The sequence below is a fragment of the Siphateles boraxobius genome, unplaced genomic scaffold, assembly GCF_051911475.1.
Source record: "Siphateles boraxobius isolate OS27281-9 unplaced genomic scaffold, OSU_SipBor_1 22, whole genome shotgun sequence".
Lineage (NCBI taxonomy): Eukaryota > Metazoa > Chordata > Actinopteri > Cypriniformes > Leuciscidae > Siphateles > Siphateles boraxobius.
In genome coordinates this window covers 6,100,461-6,126,751 of record NW_027508833.1, presented here as the reverse complement: position 1 = coordinate 6,126,751, position 26,291 = coordinate 6,100,461, and the positions used below count along the sequence as shown (strand labels likewise).

Here is a 26,291-nt window from a genome sequence, read left to right as displayed (position 1 = left end):
ACCAGTCGTTTCATTTGGTGCTCCCCGCGACGATCAGATGTCGATCGCTGCATTGAAGGGTGGGTCAGACTTCTCCGCGAATGATGGCTCGTAGCCGCTACCTCCTTCGGGTGTGTCATCAAGGGCCAACACACTGAAGGACCTGCACGAGGGCGGTCATGATCCACGAGTTCTCCAAGCGACGATGGTCACTGTGTGGTCACTGGTTCGTGCTATGGCCACCTTGTTGGTCCAGGAACGCCATATCTTGCTGTGTCAGGCCAACATGAGGGAGTCCGACAAACCCCGGTTCCTTAACTTCCCCGTGTCCCAGACCGGCCTCTTCGGCGACGCGGTCGAGTACTTCGCCCAGCAGTTCTCAGCTATGCAAAAGCAGACAGAGGCCATCAACCACATCCTGTCAGCTGCTGCCTCTACCCCACTGCCCGCGGCTCCTCAGTCTGTTCGCCCCCGGGGGCGTCCTACTGCGTCTGCCCCTGCGCCGCAGCTGCAGCCTCCACCTAAATGGCGCCGTGGAGCAAGTCGCAGGCAGGCCGCCCCACCCGTCCTAGCCCCCGCCAGGAAGGGCGGCAAAGCCAGAGATAAGCGGCCCCAGGATTGGCGAGGATTGGAGAGATGGATGGGACTGCTCTCCAGGAGACGGTGACCGCACAGCTCCTCCCCCGGAAGAGGCCCGGGTGGAAAAATCTTTTGTTTGTGTTCCGCTGCTGGCCTCAAAACCAGCAGTACCCAAATTTTCAATAAAAGAGCAGTTTCCTTCATCTCTGGGTCCGGAGAGGGCCCGGAGAGCAGTGGGAGGAGAGAATCCTAACCACTCTCATCCGCCTCTTCTGTCGCCAGCGGGCAGCAGTGTGCGGGCCGAGAACGCCACAGAGCCGCCTCCTGCACCTCCTGCCCCTTGGAACCAGGTAAGTGTTGCACAGCACCCTCAGTCCTACTGGGGAAGGACGCGATAGAGGTTGGTGCCTCCAGCCGATATGAGGTCAGGGCACTTCAGTCCCTACTTCATTGTACCCAAGAAAGGTGGTGGGTTACAACCGATCTTGGATCTGCAAGTTTTGACTTGGAGTCTCCACAAACTACCTGTTACAACCCCGGCTCATGGGATGCAACATAAAGGACACAAAACAGAAATCTGCTAATCAAAAGAAAGTTTATTTAATATAAAAAGAAAAAAGGGGACTGTAGAGGCAGAAACACTGCTAATGCAGTGTTGGCTGCAAGACAAGAGAGAGAGAGAGAGTGAGAGCGGATGTGTCCTAGATTTTAAGTGGCTCCCTTCAGGTGACACCAATTAACCTGTTGATTGCAGGTGAGCTACCAGGGAAACTGCAATGAAACAGATTAGAACACTTCCACATAACACTACCATTCAAAATGCTCACGCAGAGACGCATTTTCAAATGCATCCGTCCCCGAGATTGTTTTGCAGTGATCAACCTGAAGGACGCGTACTTTCATGTATCGATTTTTCCTCGACACAGGCCGTTTCTGCGCTTTGCGTTCGTGGGTCGAGCATATCAGTACAAAGTCCTACCCTTCGGGCCCGGAGGGAGCCCTTGTTCCCATGAGAGAACAGAACGTTCGCATCCTCCACTATCTCGAGGACTGGCTCATACTAGCACACTCTCGAGATCAGCTATGCGAACACAGGGACCTCGTGCTCAGGCACCTCATTCAGTTGGGTCTTCAGGTCAACTGGGAAAAGAGAAAACTCTCCTCTGTGCAGAGGATCTCTTTTCTCAGTATGAATTTGGATTCGGTCGCACAGACTGCGCGCCTCAACGAGCAGCGCTCCCAGTCGGTGCTGAATTGCTTGAACACATTTAAAGGCAGGACGGTGGTCCCACTGAAATTCTTTCAGTGGGTCCTGGGGCATATGGCAGTGTCAGCAGCGTAACCCTGCTGGGCCTGCTTCATATGAGACAGCTTAAGCCCTGGACGGGACGTGGAGGTTCTAGGTGACTTACCCCAAGAGGTACTTAACACCATCACTTCAACACGGGTGCCGTCGACGAGATGTGTGTACGCCCTGAAGTGGAACCTGTTGGTCGAGTGGTGTTCTTCTCGCCGAGAAGACCCCCGAAGATGTTCGATAGGGTCTGTGCTTTCCTTCTTGCAGCAAGGGTTGGAGCGAAGACTGTCTCCCTCAATCCTCAAAGTACATGCTGCAGCTATTTCAGCATATCACGACCATATTGATGGCAAAACAGTTGGAAAGCACGACCTGGTCGTCAGGTTTCTGAAGGGGGCGAGACGATTAAATCCTACTGTGTCTTTCCCTTGGGCTACGTCACCCGTTATTCATATGTAGTACAACCTTCGGGCTAGTCCATATGTATTTTCCACTTAACTCCTTGAAGAAGTGGCTTCCGCAGCGTGCTCCTTCCTAAACAGAAAGGGCACGCTTTCCCAGTGTTATCCAATGTCTCACTGTATGGGTTATCACGGAACAACAGTGACAGATTCACTCTGTGTAAGCCTCCTCCTATCGTCCTTCCAGGCAAGAAGGGGTAGAGGCTTGCACAGGGCGCTGGATGGGGTGCAGCAGCTGTGGTGCTTTGGTAGGGATTCGTATTAGTCGGTCAAGGTGTACGTCATAGTGACTGACTGAATAGGGAACGTCTCGGCTACATTTGGTAACCCTCGTTCCCTGAAGTAGTGAACAGAGACGTACGTCACGTTGCCACATTCGCTGCCGCCCACCGGGGCTGCCAGCTTATCCGGCTTGGCTCCTCAGCAAAAAACTGAAGTGCAATCGCACCTGCTGCTCGTTATATACCCGCGCTGCGAGGCCGTGCATCTGATGCAAATGGTTGCATACCAATGTGTATTGCCTTGTTTGGTTTCACTCAAAGTAGATTGGATTCCCTAGCGAGAATCCTATTAGTCAGTCAAGACGTACGTCTATGTTCCCTCCTTCAGGGAACGAGGGTTACTAAATGTTACCGAGACGTTTCAGGGGTTAATCTCCGTCAATGGTAAACTAAATTATACTAACTAAACAAACAAAAACATACATAATTCGCACCACTCCTAAGACTAGTGCGTCTAATACATTTCATAGAAACTAGGTGTGCAAATGTAGGTCGCGACCTGCTTACCTGACTCACAACTTCTCCCGCCAGTCTACACAGAGATGGACGGATGGTGACTGAGATGAAGAGTTCATGATAACAAACATTAAGCATTCACATCCAGCATGTATCAAGCGATATAAAGAGGGCTGATCCAACTGCCAGACATCGATCAGTCTCTCAGATTGGTATCTCGAACAAGAAAACCATCCTCAAAGCGTGCATACTCTTTCCCAACCCAGAGTCTGTCTCGACTGTCGCCATTGAAGTTACAGCCATTCATAAACTGCTCGGCGACAGGCGATTGGTGGCACGATTCCAGATGTCTGCAGATTGACAGGCGGAGCCTCCAATCGAGTTTCACACCTGAAACAGAGTACACACACACACACACACATGCATATACAGCAACATTCGCAAGAAACAAAATGATGTAGCATGGCGTACGTAACGGAGAGAAACTCGTTTGAAACACGTGATCAGAAGTGTCTGCCATTCCTCACATGAATCTGATTGTGTTTCTGCAGGTTCGGGCTCACCTTACATCACTCGCTGAGCCTGGCGTCAGCTTACAGTGAGGTGCGTCCCGACACTCAGACCCCTGCGGTCTCCACACTGAACTCAGACGGGGCGGCCATGGTCGACTACATCTTCTACTCCACCCGGAGGAGCGGATCTGCTGGAGAGGAAGGTAATGACCTGAGCTCGATCAACTATCAACCCAGCATGAAGATGAGCTCAGTTTAAGGCTACGTCTACATTAATCCGAATACATTTGAAAACGGCGTTTTCGTTTCAAAACCATATGTCCATACTTCCACATTGGCGTTTTCCAAAAGTTTCTCATCCACACTAAAAAATCTGAAAATTCGCTAAATCGCTAAATTCAACTTAACAACTTACTTCAACTTACACAAGTGCATGAGTAAACCCTCACAAAACCTCACTGAGATGATACAGATGGAAAAATAAATAATACAGTTATTGTGCAATTCTTCTGACAGGATCATTTTATTTAGCAAAATACTTAGTATTGACTGAAGCATCAAGGTCGCTCTCACTCACAATTAAATGTTTGGTCTAAATACCGACTGTTCTCATGTTTTACTGCAGGACCGCAAATGTGAGTGAATTTTGTCAACTTTGCAGGACTCTGATGTGAAAAGTGTGCAAAGTTACATTTTAGCTACTGTGTGAGAGTGAACAGCACATAACAGGCACAATACCAGTATAAACATGAATATCTATTGGTACAATATGTGTCACATGACTAAACTTACTTCATCGTTTTCAAATACCTCTGTTTTGACAGTCCACACTACAACACGAAAACAGCATTTTCAAATGTATCTTCTTTGGAGAGCGTTTTCAAAAAGCTTAGTTTTCTTTAATAAAAACGTGACTCAGTGTGGACGGAAGACCAAATGGAGAGAAAAAGATGCGTTTACAAACGAAAGCGTCTTTTTAATGATCAATATGATCAGATAAACCTGTTGCACACAATCTCCTCCAGTCCTTCTGTCTCTTATTGATAGTTTAGAGTCTTTTATCAAGTAAAGTCTTTCAGTATAATTGTACAAACGTCCTCCTTCAGCTCGAGCTTCAAGTGTCTTTCAGTGTCAAATCTGCCCTGATTTATCAAGGAAACGCAATAATAACTTTGATATTGTTTGTAATATTTCAACTGGACTGAAGCAGGTTTACATGATTCTCATACATCATTTATAGAAAAATCATGAGTATCAAATATGATCATCAGGCTTTTGAGGAAGGTTTATTTGTTTAATTGTTCATATCTGTCAATTATCATTGTATTGCATTGCATTATATGATTTAAAACTACAGAGCTTTGATCATAAAACTAAGCATATTTAATATCAGCTTACTAAGACATTATTGCCACATATTGATATTTATATGAATTTTCTGTAAGTATCTGCTGTACTGTTATAAAGATCTCATTGATCACAAGCATCAGAATTTCATCTTTTTGTTCATAATAATAATAATAATAATAATGCATAAGTCTTATATAGCGCTTTCCAAGGAACTCAAAGACGCTTTACAAATGAAACAAACAAAAAAGAGAGTGTTATTATAGGTTGTAGGCAAGCTCAAACAGATGGGTTTTGAGCTGTTTTTTGTAGGTGGTCAGTGAATCTGAGTTTCTAATGTGGATAGGGAGTGAGTTCCAAAGGGTGGGGGCAGCGATGGCGAATGCTCATTCCCCCAAAGTTCGGTGCATTGATTTGGTGATGGGTTTGAGAAGGCCCAAGTCGGCAGAGCGGAGGCGTCGGGAGGGGCGGTGATGCTGTAAGAGGTTTGTGAGATATGGAGGTGCCAAGTTATTGAGGGCTTTGTAAGTGATGAGCAGAACTTTGTAATGGATGCGCTGTTGTACAGGGAGCCAATGAAGCTGTTGAAGAACAGGGGTGATGTGGTCTCTGGAGCTAGTGTGGGTGAGGAGGCGAGCAGCGGAATTTTGAACGTATTGCAGTTTTTTTATATCAGAGGATGGGAGGCCATATAGGAGACTATTGCAGTAGTCGAGTCTTGATGTAATGAATGTATGGATGAGAGTTTCTGCAGCAGATATGGAGAGGATAGGGCGTAGACGAGCAATATTTCGTAGGTGGAAAAAGGCAGTTTTGGTGATATGACGGATATGGGGCTTAAATGTGAGTGTGGGGTCAAAAATGAAACCAAGATTTCGGATCTGGGGAGAGGTGGTAACTGTATGGCCATCGATGGAGAGAGTGAAGTCTTCGGAGGAGTGATTTGGGACCGATGACGATAATTTCCGATTTATTGTAATTGAGTTTTAGGAAGTTGGCGTTCATCCAGGATTTTATTGCAGAGAGGCAGGTTGTGATGGTTGATACTGTGGCAGAAGTGATGGATTTGGTGCTGAGGTATAGTTGTGTTTCGTCAGCATAACTATGGAATTTTAATCCATGATTATGAATGATAAGTCCAAGGGGAAGCATATACAGGATAAACAGAAGGGGACCTAACACCGAGCCTTGAGGGACTCCGTGATTGACAGGTATGGTGTGAGACGTACAGTTGTTGATGGATATGAATTGAGATTGGTCGGTAAGGTAGGAGATGAACCAGGAGAGAGCTGGGCCAGAAATTCCAAGATGTTGTAGGCGTTGTAAGAGGATGGAGGGGTCAATGGTGTCGAAGGCGGCAGAGAGGTCAAGTAGGAGGAGAATGGAGAGGGAACCAGAGTCAGAGGCGAGCAGGAGGTCATTTGTTACTTTGAGTAATGTAGTTTCAGTAGAGTGATGAGTGCGGAATCCAGACTGAAAGGTTTCGTAGAGCTGATTGGAAAGGAGATGATGTTTTAGTTGAGAGGCGACCGAGCGTTCCAGGATTTTAGACAGGAAAGGTAGGTTAGAGATGGGGCGGAAGTTGTTGGGGTTGTCAGGATCCAGTCCAGGTTTTTTAAGTATTGGTGTGATGGCTGCAACTTTGAAGGAAGAAGGAACTGTTCCAGAGGTGAGAGAGGAGTTGATGATAGCCATGATGAGTGGGCTGAGGACGGGGAGGCAATGCTTGACCAGTGCAGAAGGAATGGGGTCCAGTGGGCAGGTTGTGGGGTGGATTTTGTTGAAGTGGCTAATAAGATCGGTTTCTGTAATGACTGATAGAGAGGGGAGAATGATGTGAAATGGAAAGGATGAGGTAGATTGGTGATCTATACTAGGAGAAATGTTCGCAGAGAGTTCTTGGTGAATGCTGTCAATTTTGTATTTAAAGAAGTCGATGAAATTATTGCATTTGTCCATGGTGAATGAATGAGTGATATTGTCAATGGGTTTGAGAAATTTATTAACTGTGGCAAACAGAGTCCGGGGGTTGGTGGATCGAGAGTGAATGATCCCAGAATAAAAAGCTGTTCGGGCTGATGTGAGCGCTGATCTATAATGATGGCTGTGATCCTTGTAGGCTTGAAGGTGTACAGTGAGTCCAGTTTTCTTATGTAGGCGTTCCAGTTTTCTGCGCTCTTTTTTGAGTTTGTGAATTGCATTATATGCAACCAAACCTTAATATCAGCATATGCAGCAAACTGCATATTTTTGCTCAGTTTGGGCCTCTGATAGAGTGAGAATATGAAGGAAAAACAGATTCGTTTTATTTAGACTATATGAGCCATAAGAGCCTCATCTATCAAATATGATATTTAAGAAAAAACACATGGAAACTTTTTTTTATATTTTGGTTAAAGGTTCAATATACTGTAGTCAACATTTGAAGTGGATTAAAACCTTTCATCAAAGTTATACATGAATTTTAAACAATACCCCTTCTTGTCTTAGGACAACTTTGATAAACTTTTTTTGATCTACTTCAAATGTGGACTACTGTATATGTTTTTACTATTATTTGATGGGATTATTGTTTGGAGCTTGAGGTTCTGTTTGTGGACTGTCACATGACCGATGACGTCACATGACCGATGACGTCACAAGACCGATGGCGTCATATGACCGATGACGTCACTCGACACACGACAGATGACGACACACGACCGATGACGTCACACGACCGATGACGACACACGACCGATGACGACACACGACCGATGACGTCACACGACAGATGCCATCACTCGACCGATGACGTCACATGACTGATGATTTCAGCGCGTGTGTTTTGTCCGCACAGAGAGCGCTGGTGGTTTGCAGATGTTGGGTCGTCTGTCTCTGCTGTCGGAGGCTGATCTCTGGTCTCTGAAGGGTCTTCCCAACCAAACCTTCCCCTCCGATCATCTCAGTCTGCTGGTCAAGCTTCAGCTTCGCTCACTGTCTGATTCTAATAGTCGTCTAGTGTAAGGATTGTTTGTCTTTATCGCTTTAATTGGATTGTAAATGGAAAAAAATATATATATTTTTTGGTAAGATGAATATTTTGTTTTCTATTCAGTAACAGAATGTGTGAATATCCAGCATGGCATTTGAAGATGCACCATTTACGGTTCCAATAGCTTAATCAAAATGTACTTGCATTTATGATACACTTTTTGTATTTCTTTTGTTTTGGTTTTGAATTTCTATTTTGAACAGACCTAAATAAATAACTGCATGTGCTGCTGTTGTTTTTTGTTTTTGCTTTTAGTTTAAATACTGTGACGCATTTGGTTTATTAATTATGCAGATGACATTCACCAGATTCCCAGAAATCTCTTTCCAAACTTCTGGAGTTCACAGACAGCACACATTATTCGTAGGGTTTGTAAAACAGCATATTATCACATTTGTGATGCGTTTGATACTGTTTTTCACCTGCATCAAACATTTACTTCAGGGCGACAGAAATGTTTAGGAAACCTGTTTGGAAATTATAATTTTTCATTTCCATTAAGTCCAGAAATTACACACTTCAGATTTAAATCTGCACTATGTAATTTTTTTTTTTCATTTACAAATATAAAAATGAGTTCATCATAAAACCATTTTCCAAACAGTATACATCTCTATAGTAACCCTATTTTTATTTTAAAGCCATCAGGACAGATTCCCCTGGAAATCTGCATACTTTCATCATTAGTCTGTGTTTACATCATATTCATAATAAATGAAAGGTCAGGCTAATACTTGGCTATATGCAGAAGCTTGAAGCCACAACAGCTGAAGCTCGAACTGAAAACAGTTTGCAAGCAAAAGGGAAAAGCAACCGTTATCCACAATAAAACATGAATCAGCATGGTTTGTATGGCGTCACATTTGTTGTGCTGCTTGTGCGTTGAGTCGGATCTTTACGCAGACAAATCACATCTGAAAACTGGGCGTAAGAGCGGACGACCATTCCTGATCCGCTCCCGACGTGACGAAGATAAATGCTGCGTCTCAATTCGCCTACTTATACTACACCCTAAAATTATGTACTCTTTTTGTGAAGAAAAAGATACTTTTGTATGGGATGAATTTAGTCTCAAAATACATGCATAGTCAATTATCCATAAACTTGATAAATGTTGTATCTAGGCTATTTTTTACTATCCACAAATGCCTCTCAACTTATGTGCGCAACATTCAGAATTAAAAGAATGTGCAGTATTTTGTACAAATAGATTCATTTTTGTGAATACAAATGTTTTCTGTTGTATTAGTGTACCATACTTTGCACATAGGCTACAACAAAGAAGATGTGCATTTGTGGATCAGGTGACGTGTTCATTCCTTGACGTCTTTTCTGAGTCAATCTCAAATTATTAATTTCGATTTTGAGACTTAATTTCTTTTTGAGATTTTCAAGCATTTCACAACCCACACACAAACAACTAAAAATGAATAGGCCTGGTGCTGATTATTAATGTTTGTACAACTACCCATCTATTTGACAAATTTGCGTTACTACATTTCAACTAATATTTACAACTTGTGTGTGCAAAATCCAGTATTACATGAATTTGCAGAATTTTGCACAAATTGAGACATAGTTGTAAATATAAAATGTCGATTTTGCATTAATATTGGTCAGAATTTGTGCATGCAACAAGATGTGCATTTGTGGATCAGGTGACACGCATGCATTCATTTGCTCATTTCTGAGTCAATCCTATTTGATTCATTTAGATTGAGACTTTCAATTCGGTTTAGCCTTGCTCAATCCACACACAACTGTCTGAGAAAACCTGCTAACACTAGATGGCATTAGCTGCTAGCAGACACCGGCACCGCAATCAAGTGTTCTTCCCCCTTTAAGACGCTTAATGTGGCTTAAGAAAGTGATATTCAAGCACCAAATTTAGTACAGTTTATTAATAAAACATATATCTTGTACAGACAAGCAGAAAAATATGAACTCATAACACGCCACATTTCACGTCAAATGCTTATAAAGAAAACACACTAATGCATTAAGACTGCATTAAAAGACCAAACTCGACTATAGGCCTACCTTATTAGAATTTCTGCACATTCATTTAATTCTGAATTTTGCACACGCAAGTTGAAAGGCATTCATTTGTGGATAGTAAAACATACCTGCAACATTTATCAAGTTGATGGATAATTGAGCATGCATTTATTAATGGTTTTGAGACTAAATTCATCCGATAAAGCCTACATTTGAGTGTGTTGCAAAAAGTAGACAAGCTTTGGGACATACTATCACGTCATATAATTATGTCTTTAAAGGGTTAGTTCACCAGAAAAATGAAAATTATGTCATTAATGACTCACCCTCATGTTGTTCCAAGTACGCTGTTTTGTTTTCAGCGTGCGTCTCCCTCAGACTGTAAACGAAGCTCGGGCGCACCAGATAACACGTCAGCTCGTCTTACGTCAGCGGACTCATGAACGCGGATTGACAACAGAACTGGAAGAGAATACAATGCTGAATAAAGTCGTCGTTTTTATTATTTTTGGAACAAAATGTATTTTTGATGCTTCAAAAAATTCTAACTAACCCACTGAGGTCACATGGACTACTTTGATGATGTCTTTATTGCCTTTCTGGACAAGGACAGTATACCGTACATAGATTTTCAATGGAGGGACAAAAAGCTCTCGGACTGAATCTAAAATATCTTAAACTGTGTTCCGAAGATGAACGGAGGTCTTACGGGCTTGGAGCGACATGAGGGTGAGTCATTAATGACATAATTTTCATTTTTGGGTGAACTAACCCTTTAACAGTTGCTCTCTGTCACATCCTGTCACAGTAAACTGGCCAGTCAATCATCTAAAAATCAGTGAAACGTTAGTTAAATGTACATGGCTATGAAAACACACAGACTGAGAAACGGCTTCTTTCCGAAAGCTGTGACCTCCATTACTCCTGTTACGCATGCACGCACGCACGCACGCACGCACACACACACACACACACACACACACACACACACACACACACACACACACACACACACACACACACACACACACACACACACACACACACACCTACCTTCCAGCTAGTGACATTGCATTTTATTTTGCCATAATTGTTGCTGTTTATTGTTTTGTTTTTTTAAGTTTTGTTTAGGTCTTTTACTGTGATTCACTAGACAGAATTTCATGTACAAAAAATTACAATAAAATCTCAAGTTTAGTTTTTTTTATCCCAATAAAACACTTAACATCTTTATTTAAAATCGAGAGACACTTTTCTTTTTCATTATATTATAACATTTCTGAAGACATTTAGGTATGAATAAAAACAAACCCTTTTTAAACTGCAAGCATAAGGTTAGGAGGAAAACTATAGAAATAAATTATATAAATGAAAAGAGCCTTAAGATAAATAAGGTTTTGAGCTGCAAATTATCTTCACATTCATTTAAATTGCCCTGTGACATCTATCCTATGACGTGATTGAAGACAGAACACTAAAGGAACAAGAGAAAAGGCTAATATAACAGTGTTTAAGACAGAAAAAGATATTTCCAGAATGCTAATACATATTTCATGTACATTAAATGATACTACATAGGGATGTCTCTACAATTATTATCTCAGAAAAACAAACCAAAACTATGCTTGACACGCTTGAGCTTTCACTATTCCTAATTAATAATTAACCATTAAAAAATGTCAAGCTTTAACCAGCGAGAGTCTTAATAATTTCAGACAGAACCATTTTCATACTCCACATAAATCATAAACCACTGAAATTGGTTGAGAAATATAAACGTTATTGTTTATCGTTTACATCCATGTACTTAAATGATAATTTAAATTGAAATAAATATTTTTTTATTTACAAATTCACTGAAACTGGCATTGTGTAGAATTAGGCTCAGTTTATAGAAAAAAAATATTATATAATTATGTGAAAATGAGCAAAGTGACAAACTTCACTGTTGTTTATTGATCTGTTAAAGCAACATGAGTGTGAGTGTTGCTGTAATGCTGGATTTCAGTCATGTGATCATCACGGCCCAATCACAGCCACCGTACTAATATTCTGATCAACAGCACAGTAACAGAATTCATGAGATGTGGATTCAATATTGGAAACATTATGAAAGCAGGAAGATCCAGATCTACAGTAGTGACGTTTACTGACTATTGACCGGTAAGATCTTCAGAGAGGAAGAACTATACAGAAGAATGGAAAGAGTGTGTGAGTGAAGGTGTTTGTGAATGTGTGTACATGTGTGTTGGTGTCAACCGGTTACTGTGACAGGTAGGCTATTAAAAATCCAATTATTTATTATTATATTTTATTTTATATTATTATATAACATATGTTTTAGTAAAAAACAATTAATCATTTTTTTCACATTTCAGCACTGCAAGGTTTTTATTCCATTGTACGCACAAAACTCAATGGCCACGGCTTGGCTATTTGGTAGCCTATTATTGTCTTATCTGTCACCATCGTTTTGCTTTAAAATAAAATAAAAGACACTTTCGAATTTATCCGATGTCTTACTGAAATACAGTGAATTATTGTTACGTCCTATGTTATTATTTGTCTGTTGTTGTTGTTTTCCTTTTTCCTCTTTACTTTCACTCTTAGCAGGATGATGCGGTTACCTGATTGGTTCATCCATCTGCCAGTCATCGAAATGCCCGGTGATGAACGTGGCTTCACTAATGAGGTCGCACCATGTGCCTATAAAGAGCGCACCTGTGTGGGAAGCGGGAGATTCCACTTGATTTGTTTGTGACGCATATTTGCCGTGTACCAATTTAACGTTTGAGAAACCGTGTTCTTTGAGAACTTAGAAGTAGTGATGGCGAGATGAAGCTTCATAAAGCATTGAAGCGTTCCATCCAATTGGTTCACTCATGTGCCGAAGCTTCATGGTGCTTCATTTGCTCTATTGTGCCATCAAGTGGACAATAAATGTAAAACGTGCAGTGTGATTATAATGACATCGCATGGTTCCATCGCAAAAAAAGAAGCTTGAATAGATCGCTAACAAACTCGCAAAGTCCCAAGTCCACAAAATGTGAGGGGGAATCCATTGCATTGCTGGCCCTTATATTTCAAATAGACCGCCAAACCGCGAACCACTTCCTGAAGCAGTCACGTGGTACAGGTGGCTCGCGAGGCTTCAAACGTCACCACATACGTCACCGACACAAACCTCGATACGCGCTTCACAGAAATCATCCCAGATTACTCGACACACGCTTCGAAGCCCCGATACGGGAGGACACATCACAAAGCCCATTTGGGTCGTCTTTTCTCTTGAGTATTTTGCCGTTGGTCTGGTTGTTAAACCTGTTATTTAACAGGGAAGAGAAACGAACAGGTGAGATATCACGTGATATACATGTGCTACACTGAGTTATCAATTGTGTATAGAACACTAGTTTAGCGACACGTGCCATTCTTTGTATTTTTAATTTGGCAGTAAGAGTAGTTTATTTAGGGCGTTTCTGACGCTGAAGATCTTTTGTTTTTTTGATGAATGTCAATTTAGTCAGGTTATAAATTGTTTTGTTTATAATTAGTAAGATTGGTTTTGGTTCTGTTTCTTTCTTTGGCACTGTCTAGTTATTTTCTCTTTCCCTCTCTCTTTTGTGAACCTTTATTTCTTTGGTTATGATTTGTATAATTGTACACTTATTTAACTAATTATCTTGAGGTATTCTTTACACCTTGCTTCTCACTATAATAAATCATCCTCATCATACTTAATTTAGACTTGGTTGTGTGAGATGTTTGTCCAGTACACGTTCAGTATTTAATGTTGCACACCCTACTCTCCCTAGACTTAAAAGAGTTGTAAAAATTATCATCATTTGTGTAAAATCCCGAGTTTGTGTTTATTCACTGAGCCTAATGGAAAAATTAAGCAGAAGCATAAACGAATGATAAAATTACGGAGCCCTGCATGACATGCGGAAAATATTGTCTATATCAGCCTATAAAATATCTCTCCTTTGAAAAAATGTCCTTTTTCATGTAAACACATGGTGGACACTGAATAGCTAATGCAATAGTTTTTTTTAAATGGATTTTATACAACAGTTCTGGCCTCCATGTACCCACGGGTTTCTCTAACAACTGAGCAAATGAAAACAACTGTAGTGGAGCTGGAGTCGAGTGATAACGCTTCACTCAAATATGTGGCTCCAGACTGACTTATGTTTGCTGCTGGAACATTGGCAACATGCAAAACTTGATGCTTTGGCTTCGTTTGGAACTATTTTCATTGGCAAAGAAAAATATCAAAGGGATATAGTTCACCCATAAATGTTGTCATCATGTTGTTCCAAACCTGTATAAGTTTCTTTCTTCTGTTAAACACAAAAGAAGATTATTTAAAAAAAATGGTAATCAAATGATGGTGGCATGAATATCATGCTGATAAATATACACTCACCTAAAGGATTATTAGGAACGCCATACTAATACTGTGTTTGACCCCCTTTCGCCTTCAGAACTGCCTTAATTCTACGTGGCATTGATTCAACAAGGTGCTGAAAGCATTCTTTAAAAATATGGCCCATATTGATAGGATAGCATCTTGCAGTTGATGGAGATTTGTGGGGTGCACATCCAGGGCATGAAGCTCCCGTTCCACCACATCCCAAAGATGCTCTTTTGGGTTGAGATCTGGTGACTGTGGAGGCCATTTTAGTACAGTGAACTCATTGTCATGTTCAAGAAACCAATTTTAAATGATCCAAGCTTTGTGACATGGTGCACTATCCTGCTGGAAGTATTTATCAGAGGATGGGTACATGGTGGCCATAAAGGGATGGACATGGTCAGAAATCATGCTCAGGTAGGCTGTGGCATTTAAACGATGCCCAATTGGCACTAAGGGGCCTAAAGTGTGTCAAGAAAACATCCCCCACACCATTACACCACTACCACCAGCCTGCACAGTGGTAACAAGGCATGATGGATCCATGTTCTCATTTTGTTTACGCCAAATTCTGACTCTACCATCTGAATGTCTCAACAGAAATCGAGACTCATCAGACCAGGCAACATTTTTCCAGGCTTCAACTGTCCAATTTTGGTGAGCTCTTGCAAATTGTAGCCTCTTTTTCCTATTTGTAGTGGAGATGAGTGGTACCCGGTGGGGTCTTCTGCTGTTGTAGGCCATCCGCCTCAAGGTTGTGCGTGTTGTGGCTTCACAAATGCTTTGCTGCATACCTCAGTTGTAACGAGTGGTTATTTCAGTCAAAGTTGCTCTTCTATCAGCTTGAATCAGTCTGCCCATTCTCCTCTGACCTCTAGCATCAACAAGGCATTTTCGCCCACAGGACTGCCGGATACTGGATGTTTTACCCTTTTCACACCATTCTTTGTAAACCCTAGAAATGGTTGTGAGTGAAAATCCCAGTAACTGAGCAGATAGTGAAATACTCAGACCGGCCCGTCTGGCACCAACAACCATGCCACGCTCAAAATTGCTTAAATCACCTTTCTTTCCCATTCTGACATTCAGTTTGGATTTCAGGAGATTGTCTTGACCAGGACCACACCCCTAAATGCATTGAAGCAACTGTCATGTGATTGGTTGATTAGATAATTGCATTAATGAGAAATTGAACAGGTGTTCCTAATAATCCTTTAGGTGAGTGTATACTAACCATGAATAGCATTACAGTTTAATGTATCATATCTTTGGTTCGAATTGTTTATGACAGGATACATCTAATTATGAGGTTTATAAAGATACTTTATAATGCATTATACATACAATCTTTATAAAAAGTGTTTGAAAATGAAAAACCGAAAAACAAAATAAATCTAGCACAATAAAAGGCATAACACATTTGTGAGCATAAAAGACTTTCAAAAATATTTAAACATTTTACCAACCCCAACCTTTTAAACATTAGTTTACATGGTCTAGCAATAAACTTTTGTTTTAAGTTTTCTAAAGTTATGAAGTTTATTTTCATTTACTGATGACAATGTGTGTGTCTCATTATAAGCAGAGCTGAGTTATGTTGTCCCTCTTCAAATGATCTTTTCCAAGAATGGGCAGCATATTCCCAGGTGTCCCGGACATATTTTTAGATCCCAGCAGGCTGAGGAACATCTGAATTTGCTGACTAAGCACATGGGGATCAGTTTGAAAGTGATAAATCTATTTGTGGTGAATGTGATGCTAACCGTTGAAATAGCTGTGGAGGTGAGTCCAGGAACAATGTATTCTGCATGAATTTTGTAGTAACTTTTGTCATTCATTTAGCATTGCCTTCCTCTCCATTTGATTAAACGCCTGTGTCCTTGTATGCTTCATATATTTAGAAATATTGCTTAGATATATATACAAAATATAGTCAGTCAGTGTTATTTTAATATCATTGAGAAATTATTATATAAAAAAGTTTTTTATGGTTTTAGTTTTAGGTAAACACTACACTGTTAAAAATTACCTGTAAATTTTACAGTAAAATACTGGCAGCAGGGTTGCCAGCCAGTTACTGTATTTTTTACAGTAGCGTCTGTAATTTAATTTACAGAATTTTACTGTATTCTCTGATTACAGTATTTTTTAAATTTTTAATTGATTCTCTGTATTTGCTATATCTAGAGGAAATATGTAAAATGCAGTATATACAATATATTTTCCTGATGTCTGAATATTAATGACTGGCAGCTGAATTTGAAATGTTAATTATTCATCAAATGCAAATTGTTTTTAAATACATTAAGTGTTGTATAATGCACAACTAAAATCCCCTATTACTTCACACAAAAAACAAATTATTCAACATCCTAATCTTGAAAAACAGGTCAACATTTTTTTATTTATAAGTTTAAAATATGCATGAAAAAAAGTAATAAAACTGTATTTTGTATATTTTGATTTAATTTTTATTTAAAAACTTGTATTTTTTTTTAAAAAATGGACATGAAATTAAATATTTTTTTAATTACTTGAAACAAATTAGCCGTCATGGCCCTTCACACAAAGAAGAAATACGCAAACGACATACATTTGAAACAAGTTGACAAACATGATCATAATAAAATGGTTCTGAAAAACACAGACACGGATGAATTTTCACCACTTCATTACCAGACAAACATGTCTAAACAACAAGGCCCCAAGTGAGTCCAACAAACTTCTGATCAAAAATAATTCAGCTCCAGATGCTGTTCCATCACAGGATGCAAAGAGTGGCTAGAAATGATATAGTCAGAGACAGATAGAGGGATGACGGATACAGTTAGAGACAGGTAGAGAATATTAAAAGGTTACAATTAAAGAAAAAATAGATCTTTGTGTGTGTGTGTGTGTGTGTGTGTGTGTGTGTGTGTGTGTGTGTGTGTGTGTGTGTGTGACTTACATTTCAGAAATTCCACTGATAATCCATCACTTTGCTGGGGAGAGTGGCAACATGTGGGTTCACTGCAACCTGTTTCTTCTGTACCATTTGCCCTGTCGTTTTAGATGGCAATTTTCCTCTCGACTTCTTTGTTCCTCTCTCCGGATTGATGCATACAAAGCACTTAAAGGGCCAGGAAACAGACAATATGTAATTAAGACTCATTAACTCAACAGATAATATATCTAAAGGCAAGTTCTGATATTGAATACATGTGTAAAATGCAGGTACTGAAGTAGTTAAGAATTCAATCATTACCTTTAAATGAACTCCAAGGTGCCTCCTCCTGATTGCATATGTAATATGCAGTGAACAGTATGGCAAGGCCAGACAAGAAGCTGGGCTGAATGCTCTCCTCACACACAACTTGGCCTTCCAGTGTCCACTTGTCAAATTGTCTCCTAAAACAAATGCACATGTGGCAAAAGTTATTTTTTACTATACCATTTTTATTTTTCAGCTTTTTACATTTAAACTATATTTTAGTATTCAGAGTGCAGGAACTCTTCCTTTTAAATAAAATGAACAAAGGCATTATACAAACAATGAGCTAATTACACACACAGAGTAGGCTATTGCTAATATTTGTACTGAAATGTAAGGGGTTTTTACACCGGCATATTAAACATGCGACAAAACTACTCGGTTACTCACGTAACCTCAGTTCCCTGAGTTAGGGAACGAGTATTGCGTAGCTATACGCAGTGGGGAAACTCCTTTTCCTCGATTTACTGAAGCCTTTATGTAAAGCGCATTTGCAGCTGCACAGCTAGAACATGAGCGTCTGGCTCGCTCATAGGCTGCGCTGCGGCAACTGCACATCCAATGGCGCAGGCGCCTCTGACGTGCAACCAATGAGATAACTCTGCGTCATACACGTCAGAGCCCGCCAAGGGGGCGTGACCTCAGTCTATAATAGCCCCCGAATTCGCCATTATAGCAGGTTTAACGACTGAAGCGACAACTTGCCATGTTACCATAGTGCGGCTGGCTACGCAATACTCGTTCCCTAACTCAGGGAACTGAGGTTACGTGAGTAACCGAGTAGTTCCCTTTCGAACGGTCACTTCGTATTGCGTAGCTATACGCAGTGGGGACGCCATGCAAAACGCCGCACTGAGTAACTGGCTGTCACTGCAACTCAGGACCCCTGAGCGTACAGAACAAGCCATAACCGCATAATTTATGTAAAAATAGACCAGACACCGTCAGATCTCCGTAGTATACATCAGTAGAAATACCCAATATACTACACCAATGAACCCAGACTCTGTCGGGGTTATTAGTATACGAACATATACCCAGTCAAGTGGGTTTATATATGAAATCTTAACCAGCTAAAGCGGGTTGATATCTGTTATGGAATATAACCGGCCGAAGCGGGTTTTATATATGTATGGAATTTATATATGTCATATAACCGGCCAAAGCGGGTTTTGTATATGTCATATAACCGGCCCAAAGCGGGTTTATATATATATAAATATAACCAGCCACCGCGGGTTTATGTATGAACTACAACCGGCCAGCAGCGGGTTTCATGTATATATGTGAATGTGATTGTGCACAGTAATATATGACAAGACCGGCCACCCGCGGGTCTTAATCATACCGAAAGCACCTTCGCCTGCAGGGAAGGCACTTCCATATTATAAAAACTCATAAATGTGGAAGGCGAGGACCAGCCGGCCGCATCACAAATATCACTAATGGGAATGCCAGATGACCAAGCCCATGACGAGGCCATACCTCTGGTTGAATGGGCCTTGACGCCTATAGGGCAAACTTGACCCGCTGCGGTATAAGCCATAGAAATAGCATCCACTATCCATCTAGACAGTCTTTGCTTAGTGACTGGATCCCCCTTGGATCTACCACCAAAGCAGACAAAAAGCTGTTCTGATTGTCTAAAAGACGCAGAACGCTCCAGATAGATTCTCAGCGCTCTGACAGGGCAGAGAAGATTAACCTCTCCATCCTCTGCAGAAGGAGGGAGGGCTGATAACGTCACCACCTGTGCTCTGAACGGTGTTGAGAGCACTTTAGGGACGTAACCATGTCTGGGCTTGAGGATGACTCTGGAGTCATCTGGACCCCACTCCAAACATGCAGGGCTCACAGAGAGTGCCTGCAGATCTCCCACTCGCTTGATAGATGCCAAAGCCATAAGGAGAGCGGTCTTCAGCGAGAGGGGTTTTAGATCAACCGATTGGAGCGGTTCGAAAGGTGGACCTTTCAGAGCCCCCAGGACCGTGGAGAGGTCCCAAGATGGCACAGATGGAGGTCTGGAGGGGTTCATTCTCCTAGCACCTTTAAGGAATCTGACGACCAGGTCGTTTCTTCCTAGTGACTGGCCAGCCACCAGAACATGATGTGCTGCTATGGCTGCCACATACACTTTGAGCGTGGACGGGGAGCGACCCGCATCCAGCAGCTCCTGTAAGAATGAGAGAACTACAGATATCTCACATGACTCTGGGTCAGCCTGATTTTTCGAGCACCAGCTGGAAAAACCCGACCATTTCGAAGCGTAAAGGCGCCGAGTCGACGGGGCCCTGGCTTCAGATATAGTGCTTAAGACCTTCTCAGGAAGGTCTTTGGGTACCCGTTGAGGGGCCACACATGGAGGGCCCATAAATCGGGTCTCGGATGCCACAATGTCCCGTTCGCCTGTGTGAGGAGGTCTTTCCTCAGTGGGACAGGCCATGGGATTGTGTCCGATAACTGAACCAGTTCCGGGAACCACGGTCTGGTTTTCCAGAGAGGGGCCACCAGAAGGACTGGGCACCCGCTCTCTCTGACCCGTTTGATGACTTGTGGAATCATCGAGACGGGGGGAAAGGCATAAAGGGGACGGTTGGGCCAGACATGGGCCAGCGCGTCCCTGTCCTTCGAGAAGAACAATTTGCAGTGGGTGTTGATTCTCGAGGCGAACAGGTCGACTTCGGCCTCGCCAAACACCTTCCATATCAGACTGACCGTCTGTGGGTTCAGGGACCACTCGCCGAGGGGAGTGTTGCCCCGTGAAAGCATATCCGCGCCCACATTCTGGATGCCCGGTATATGCGCTGCTCTCAGAGAGCTCAGGTTGGTTTGTGCCCATAAGAGGAGGTCTCTCGCCATCGCATGCAGGTTTCCTGACCTGATGCCCCCCTGGCGATTTATGTAGGCCACCACTGATATATTGTCTGTGCGGACTAAAACGTGGTGACCCCTGAGGTTCGACAGAAATGCTTTCAGGGCCAATCCAACTGCTTTCATCTCCAGGCAGTTGATATGTAAGCTCTGCTCCGTGCTCGACCAGAGGCCGGATGCAGGCATGCCCTCGTGCAGCGCTCCCCAATCCAGGTTGGACGCATCTGTAAGAACCATTTTCCTTCTGGAAATTGTTCCCATTGTCACCCCCTCGTGGTACCAGTTCTGCGCTCGCCAGGGAATCAGGGTTCTTAAACAACCGTGATTTACCATAATGCGCAAGTTGCCTGACTGCCATGCGTGAGTTGGCACACGCCGTTTCAGCCAATGCTGCAGCGGGCGCATGCGCAGTAATCCCAAGCGGAGTACTGGCGATGCTGCTGCCATGAGACCAAGCAGTTTCTGAAATTTCTTCAGTGGCGCGTGCTCGCGCGCTCTGAAAGTGCCTGTAAGCGCTCGCACTGAGAGCGCGCGCTCTGGTGTGAGTCGCGCTGTCATCGCTCTCGAGTCTAAAACTGTACCCAGAAAGATCACACTCTGGCTGGGGGTTAGTTTGCTTTTTGACACATTGATTGTGAAACCCAGGCATTTTAGATGGCTGAGAATCAAATCCCTGTGAGCTAATAGCTCGGTTCTCGACTGTGCCAGCACCAGCCAGTCGTCGAGATAATTTAACACACGCACTCCCTGATGTCTCAGGGGAGAAAGCGCTGCATCCACACACTTCGTGAATGTACGGGGTGCTAACGATAGACCGAACGGCAGAACGGTGTATTGATAAGCTTGGCCCTCGAAGGCGAATCTCAAGAATGGCCTGTGACGAGGGTTTATCTGAATGTGAAAGTAAGCGTCTTTCAGATCCATTGTGACAAACCAATCCCCCGTGCGCACTTGCGCGAGGATATGTTTGATAGTTAACATTTTGAACGGCCGTCTCATGAGAGCTTTGTTCAAATGTCTCAAATCTAGAATGGGTCTGAGACCGCCGTCTTTTTTCGGAATCAGAAAATAGCGGCTGTAAAAACCCATGTGTTTTAGCGCGGGGGGGACTAATTCTATCGCCCCTTTTGGTAATAGATTCTGTACTTCGGTGCGAAGCACGTGACCCACGTTGCTTCTCACCGAAGTCTCGAGAACCGCCTGAAATTTCGGGGGTCTGCGAGCGAATTGGAGCGAGTAACCTCGCTTTATAGTGTTTATGACCCAACTCGACACACCGGTGTCACGGCTTTGCCTGGCTCCTCCTCCTGGCTGTGTCTGTCTCCTACAGGTGAGCTGGGCACAGGTGTTTGGAGTTTGTGCTAATCAGTTCCTGGTCTGGGCCTTTAAAGATGCTTCAGATGAGACCGGGAGGAGAACCAGCCTCCGTTGCATTTCTCCCGCACCGTTTATGATTTTGTTTTGTTTATTTATTTCCGATTGCTTATATTTTTATTTCTTTTTCAAAGCCAACTTCAGTACTGGCTGAGCAAAGTTTATTCTGTTAACATTCTATTAATTTAATAAATATACTATATTCCTATTCCGTGTGTGTGGCCTTTCCCTACTCTGTTGCTTGCTTTGAGCCAGGCTCGTAACAGATTTGGGGATTTCGTCCGGGATTTTGAACCATCGATCGGTAAATATGCGTTTTTTTGCATTTCTCAATTGGGTTTGAGTAGTTGAATTGTAGGTCGTTTTGATTAGTGTGCCAAATTTGTAAACTGTATTTGGATCCTACGCTGATCCGGCGCAGTAAGGTTGATTGGGCATTTAACGCATGGTTATTGGGAAAGACACGCGGATCAGTTAATTAGGTTTTGAATTTTTTTTGCAGTACGTCGGTGCGGGAGACAAAATTTGGTTCGTTTGTGCCTGGGCTTGTTTAAATACAGCCAGGTTATAGTATTAGGAGGTGGTTCATTGTTGGGTGGGTGCGGGCTGCGCTGTGTTTGCGAGACAAAAATAATTAATAATTAATTGGTGTAGTCATTGGAGCTTTACGAACCCCTGCAAAGTGCTTAACGCTTGTTTGTTATTTTTGTTTTTTGTTTTTGTGCTATACCCTGGGCGGAGGACACAGTCGTGGATGCCTGCTTTAACGACATTTTGTCGGGGAAGTTAGGTCCCGCTGATATCGTGTATTAAAAATCTCTGTTCTTGGGGTATGCATGAAGTGGATCAAAGTGTGCAGGGCAGCTCCGTTTATTTTGTCTCGTAGCTGCAGTGTGGTGGCCGCACTTACATTGATAAATGTGCTTAAAAAAATAATACTTTTTTGTTTTTTTTGTTTAGGGGTTAAAGAAAAGGGCAGAGTAAATAAATGGATACTTTGGATACATTTTTCGCTGCTCCATCAGATCAGGTTTTAGATACGTTGACTAAGGAGCAGTTGTGCGACGTTAGTGAACATTATAATTTTGAATTGGGCTTGAAGAAAAATGCGAAATTGGTGCAGATAAGGCAGGCTGTCAGAACTAAATTGGCTGAAAGAAAAATTCTCCCATCAATAGCTTCAATGGATGAGTTGGATCCTGAAGGTGCTTCAACGCCTTTGGCAACATTGGGTGAGTCTCGCAGTAATTTTGGTCTTACCTTTGAACAACAAAAAGAGTTGTTAGAAATGCAACAAAGAGAGAGAGAAGCTGAACGTAGAGAGAGAGAAGCTGAACGTGAAGCCGAACGTAGAGAGAAAGAAGCTGAACGTGAAGCCGAACGTAGAGAGAAAGAAGCTGAACGTGAAGCCGAACGTAGAGAGAGAGAAGCTGAACGTCAACTAGAATTTGATAAAATCAAAAGTGATAGAGAAATTGCCTTAGAACGGCTTAGGTTGATTGCAGAAGGGAAAATTACGGGTGATACCGGTGGCGATGTTCCGACTGGACCAGCGCGCACTCCTGATATCTCTAATATGGCCAGATTGCTTCCAAGGTTTAGTGAGAAAGATCCGGATGTGTTTTTTTCACTGTTTGAAAGTGTGGCAGATGATCGTGGTTGGAGTGATCCTGAACGAACATTGTTACTCCAGAGCGTTCTAGTTGGAAAAGCGCAGGAGGCATTTATTGCTTTATCGGTGCCTGAAAGAAGGATTTATAAAAGTGTGAAAGATGCTGTGCTTAAAGTATATGAGTTAGTTCCAGAAGCATATAGACTGCGATTTCGTAATTGGAAGAAGGGAGAAAAGCAGACTTATACAGAGGTAGTAAGAGAGCTGAATTGTCATTTCAATCGTTGGTGTGCTGCAGTAGGCGTTTCTACCTTTGAAGAGTTGTGTAATTTAATTGTCTTAGAGCAATTTAGAAACATCCTCCCTGATCGAATTGCGGTATATATTAATGAGCGGAAGGTAAAAACAGCAGCAGATGCGGCAGTTTTATCTGATGAATACGTTTTAACGCACAGGCAAAATTTTAAAGAACACAATTCAGGAAGGGGTTACCGCGAGCAGCGCTTTGGACGTTACAGTGAACGTTCAGTATTTTCTAATACTCCAGCTAGTCAGTCTGTTGCCAAAGAACAGTCTCGTGGTAAGGCAGATCCGGATGCTTGTCATTACTGCTCAGAGAAGGGGCATTGGAAGAACGAGTGTCCGGTCTTGAGAGCAAGGGGCCAGAGGAGCAAATCTGGCGCGGCAAGACCTGTTGCTCTTGCCGTTTCGGATGTGCGCGCACGGTCTGAGTTCATCCCCACAGAGATTAGGTCCAAACCTGAAAGGGGTGTGGCCTCCTCTAACTTGTCCGCGGACAGCCTTGTGGGATCTAGCCCGTATAGCGGGTCTGATGTAATTGAAGCCAATGTTAATGATTACTCTCATTACAGATGGTTTAGTATCATTGGTGGGCAGTTCTGCAAAGGTGCCAGTTAAAATTCTTAGAGATACGGGGGCTTGTGAATCTTTTCTTCTAGAGTCTGTTTTGCCTCTTTCTAGTGAGTCCAGCATGGGTAATGTTTTGGTGAGGGGAATTGGGTTGCAGGTTGTAACTGTTCCTCTGCATAGGATTGAGCTACAGTCAGACCTGGTTCGGGGTGAAGTTGTCATTGCCGTGCGCCATTCGTTGCCTATAGATGGTGTACATCTCATCTTGGGAAATAACTTGGCTGGAGAGCGTGTTTGGCGTGATGTACCACCTCCTGTGGTGGTTAAGAGTGTTCCATCTATCCCATCAGGTACTGATTGTAGCCTGCAGAGCTTACCTGAGGTGTTTACTGCCTGTGCAGTAACACGGGCCATGAATCGTGCCTCTGGAACTGAGGTTCTAGAGAAAATTTGTAAGCCTGAATTACAGCCTATTGTTTTGCCCAATGTGCCATCTTCCCTGTCATTTAGTGATTTTGTTGTAGCTCAGAAGGAGGATTCAACATTGAGTGAACTGTTTGCTGGGGTTTTGCCTCTTGAGGAGCGAGATAGTGCAGCGAGGGGTTATTTTGTTCAAGATGGGCTGTTGGTTCGTAAGTGGATGCCTCAGACTAAAGAGATGTTTGAGGATCCTGTTTTCCAGATAGTAGTGCCGGTGAAGTTTAGAGACTTGATACTACAGACGGCTCATGGTGATATAGCGGGCCATTTGGGTGTGCGGAAAACGTATGACAGACTTATGAAGTACTTCTATTGGCCTTGCCTAAAGAAGGATGTGGCATGCTTCATTAAGACCTGTCATACATGTCAGATAACGGGAAAGCCTAATCAGGTGATCAAGCCAGCTCCACTTTACCCTATTCCGGCTTTAGGGAACCCATTTGAGCATTTGCTAATCGACTGTGTTGGACCATTGCCTCCATCGAAGTCGGGGTGTGTTTACCTTTTGACTGTGATGTGTCAGGCCACCCGTTACCCCGCTGCCTATGCGTTACGTACAATTTCTACCAAGTCGGTGGTGAAGGCGCTCTCTCAGTTTATTTCCATCTTCGGCATCCCTCAGATTATTCAGAGTGACAGAGGCTCTAATTTTACATCACGTATGTTTTCAGAAGTGCTTGAGCAGCTGCGTATTAAACATCAGCTAAGTAGCGCTTATCACGCCCAGAGCCAAGGCGCTCTGGAGCGTTTTCACCAGACGCTCAAGTCACTGCTAAGAGGTTATTGTGTTCAGCTCAGTAAAGACTGGGAGGAAGGGCTTCCGTGGCTGTTGCTTGCAGCACGTGAGGTAACACAGGAAAGTACAGGTTTCTCACCTAATGATTTGGTGTTCGGCCATAGAGTTCGTGGGCCTTTAGCTGTCCTGCAGGATAAGCTGAAGTGTCCTGAAAGTCATCCTAACTTGTTGGAGTATGTGAACGGCTTCCGCCGGAAATTGTTCTTAGCTTGTGAGATGGCTGTAGAAAATCTGACTAAGGCTCAGAAGAAAATGAAGAGTTGGTATGACCGCCGGGCTGAGCCGAGAGTGTTCAGTCCTGGAGATCAGGTTCTGGCGCTGTTGCCGATAGCCGGTTCTCCCTTTCTTGCTAGATACTCAGGTCCCTATACGGTAGTTCGGCAGGTTTCGGACCTGAATTATCTAGTTTCAACTCCTGACCGTAGGCGTAATACGCAACTCTGTCACATTAATCTTTTGAAACCCTATTACAGTAGGTCTTCGGTTTCTGGGGCAGCCGAGACTGGTGATCAGGTTAAGTCAGTTGCTGTGGCTGCAGTTGCTGGGATATCTAGCGTCTCTCCCCACATGGTGGCAGCGTGTGGTGATGAGGATGTGGTTAGCCCAGACGACTGTGTGCTCCAGCCTCGGTTGAAGAACTCAGAGAAGTTGTCTGATTTGGACACGATACTTGGGCA

The 26,291-nt window shown here is 42.8% G+C and overlaps 1 protein-coding gene across 1 annotated transcript in view; it reads left to right on the top strand.

Annotated features, from left to right (window-relative positions):
• Positions 1 to 8,173, top strand: part of angel1 (angel homolog 1 (Drosophila)) — a 56,703-nt gene extending 48,530 nt beyond the window's left edge. The window contains exons 10-11 of the mRNA XM_077238523.1: positions 3,605 to 3,768; positions 7,752 to 8,173. Coding sequence (XP_077094638.1) covers positions 3,605 to 3,768; positions 7,752 to 7,918 — 331 coding nt within the window. The 3' untranslated portion in view covers positions 7,919 to 8,173. The remainder of the gene's footprint in view (positions 1 to 3,604; positions 3,769 to 7,751) is intronic.
• Positions 8,174 to 26,291: the final 18,118 nt, after the last annotated feature.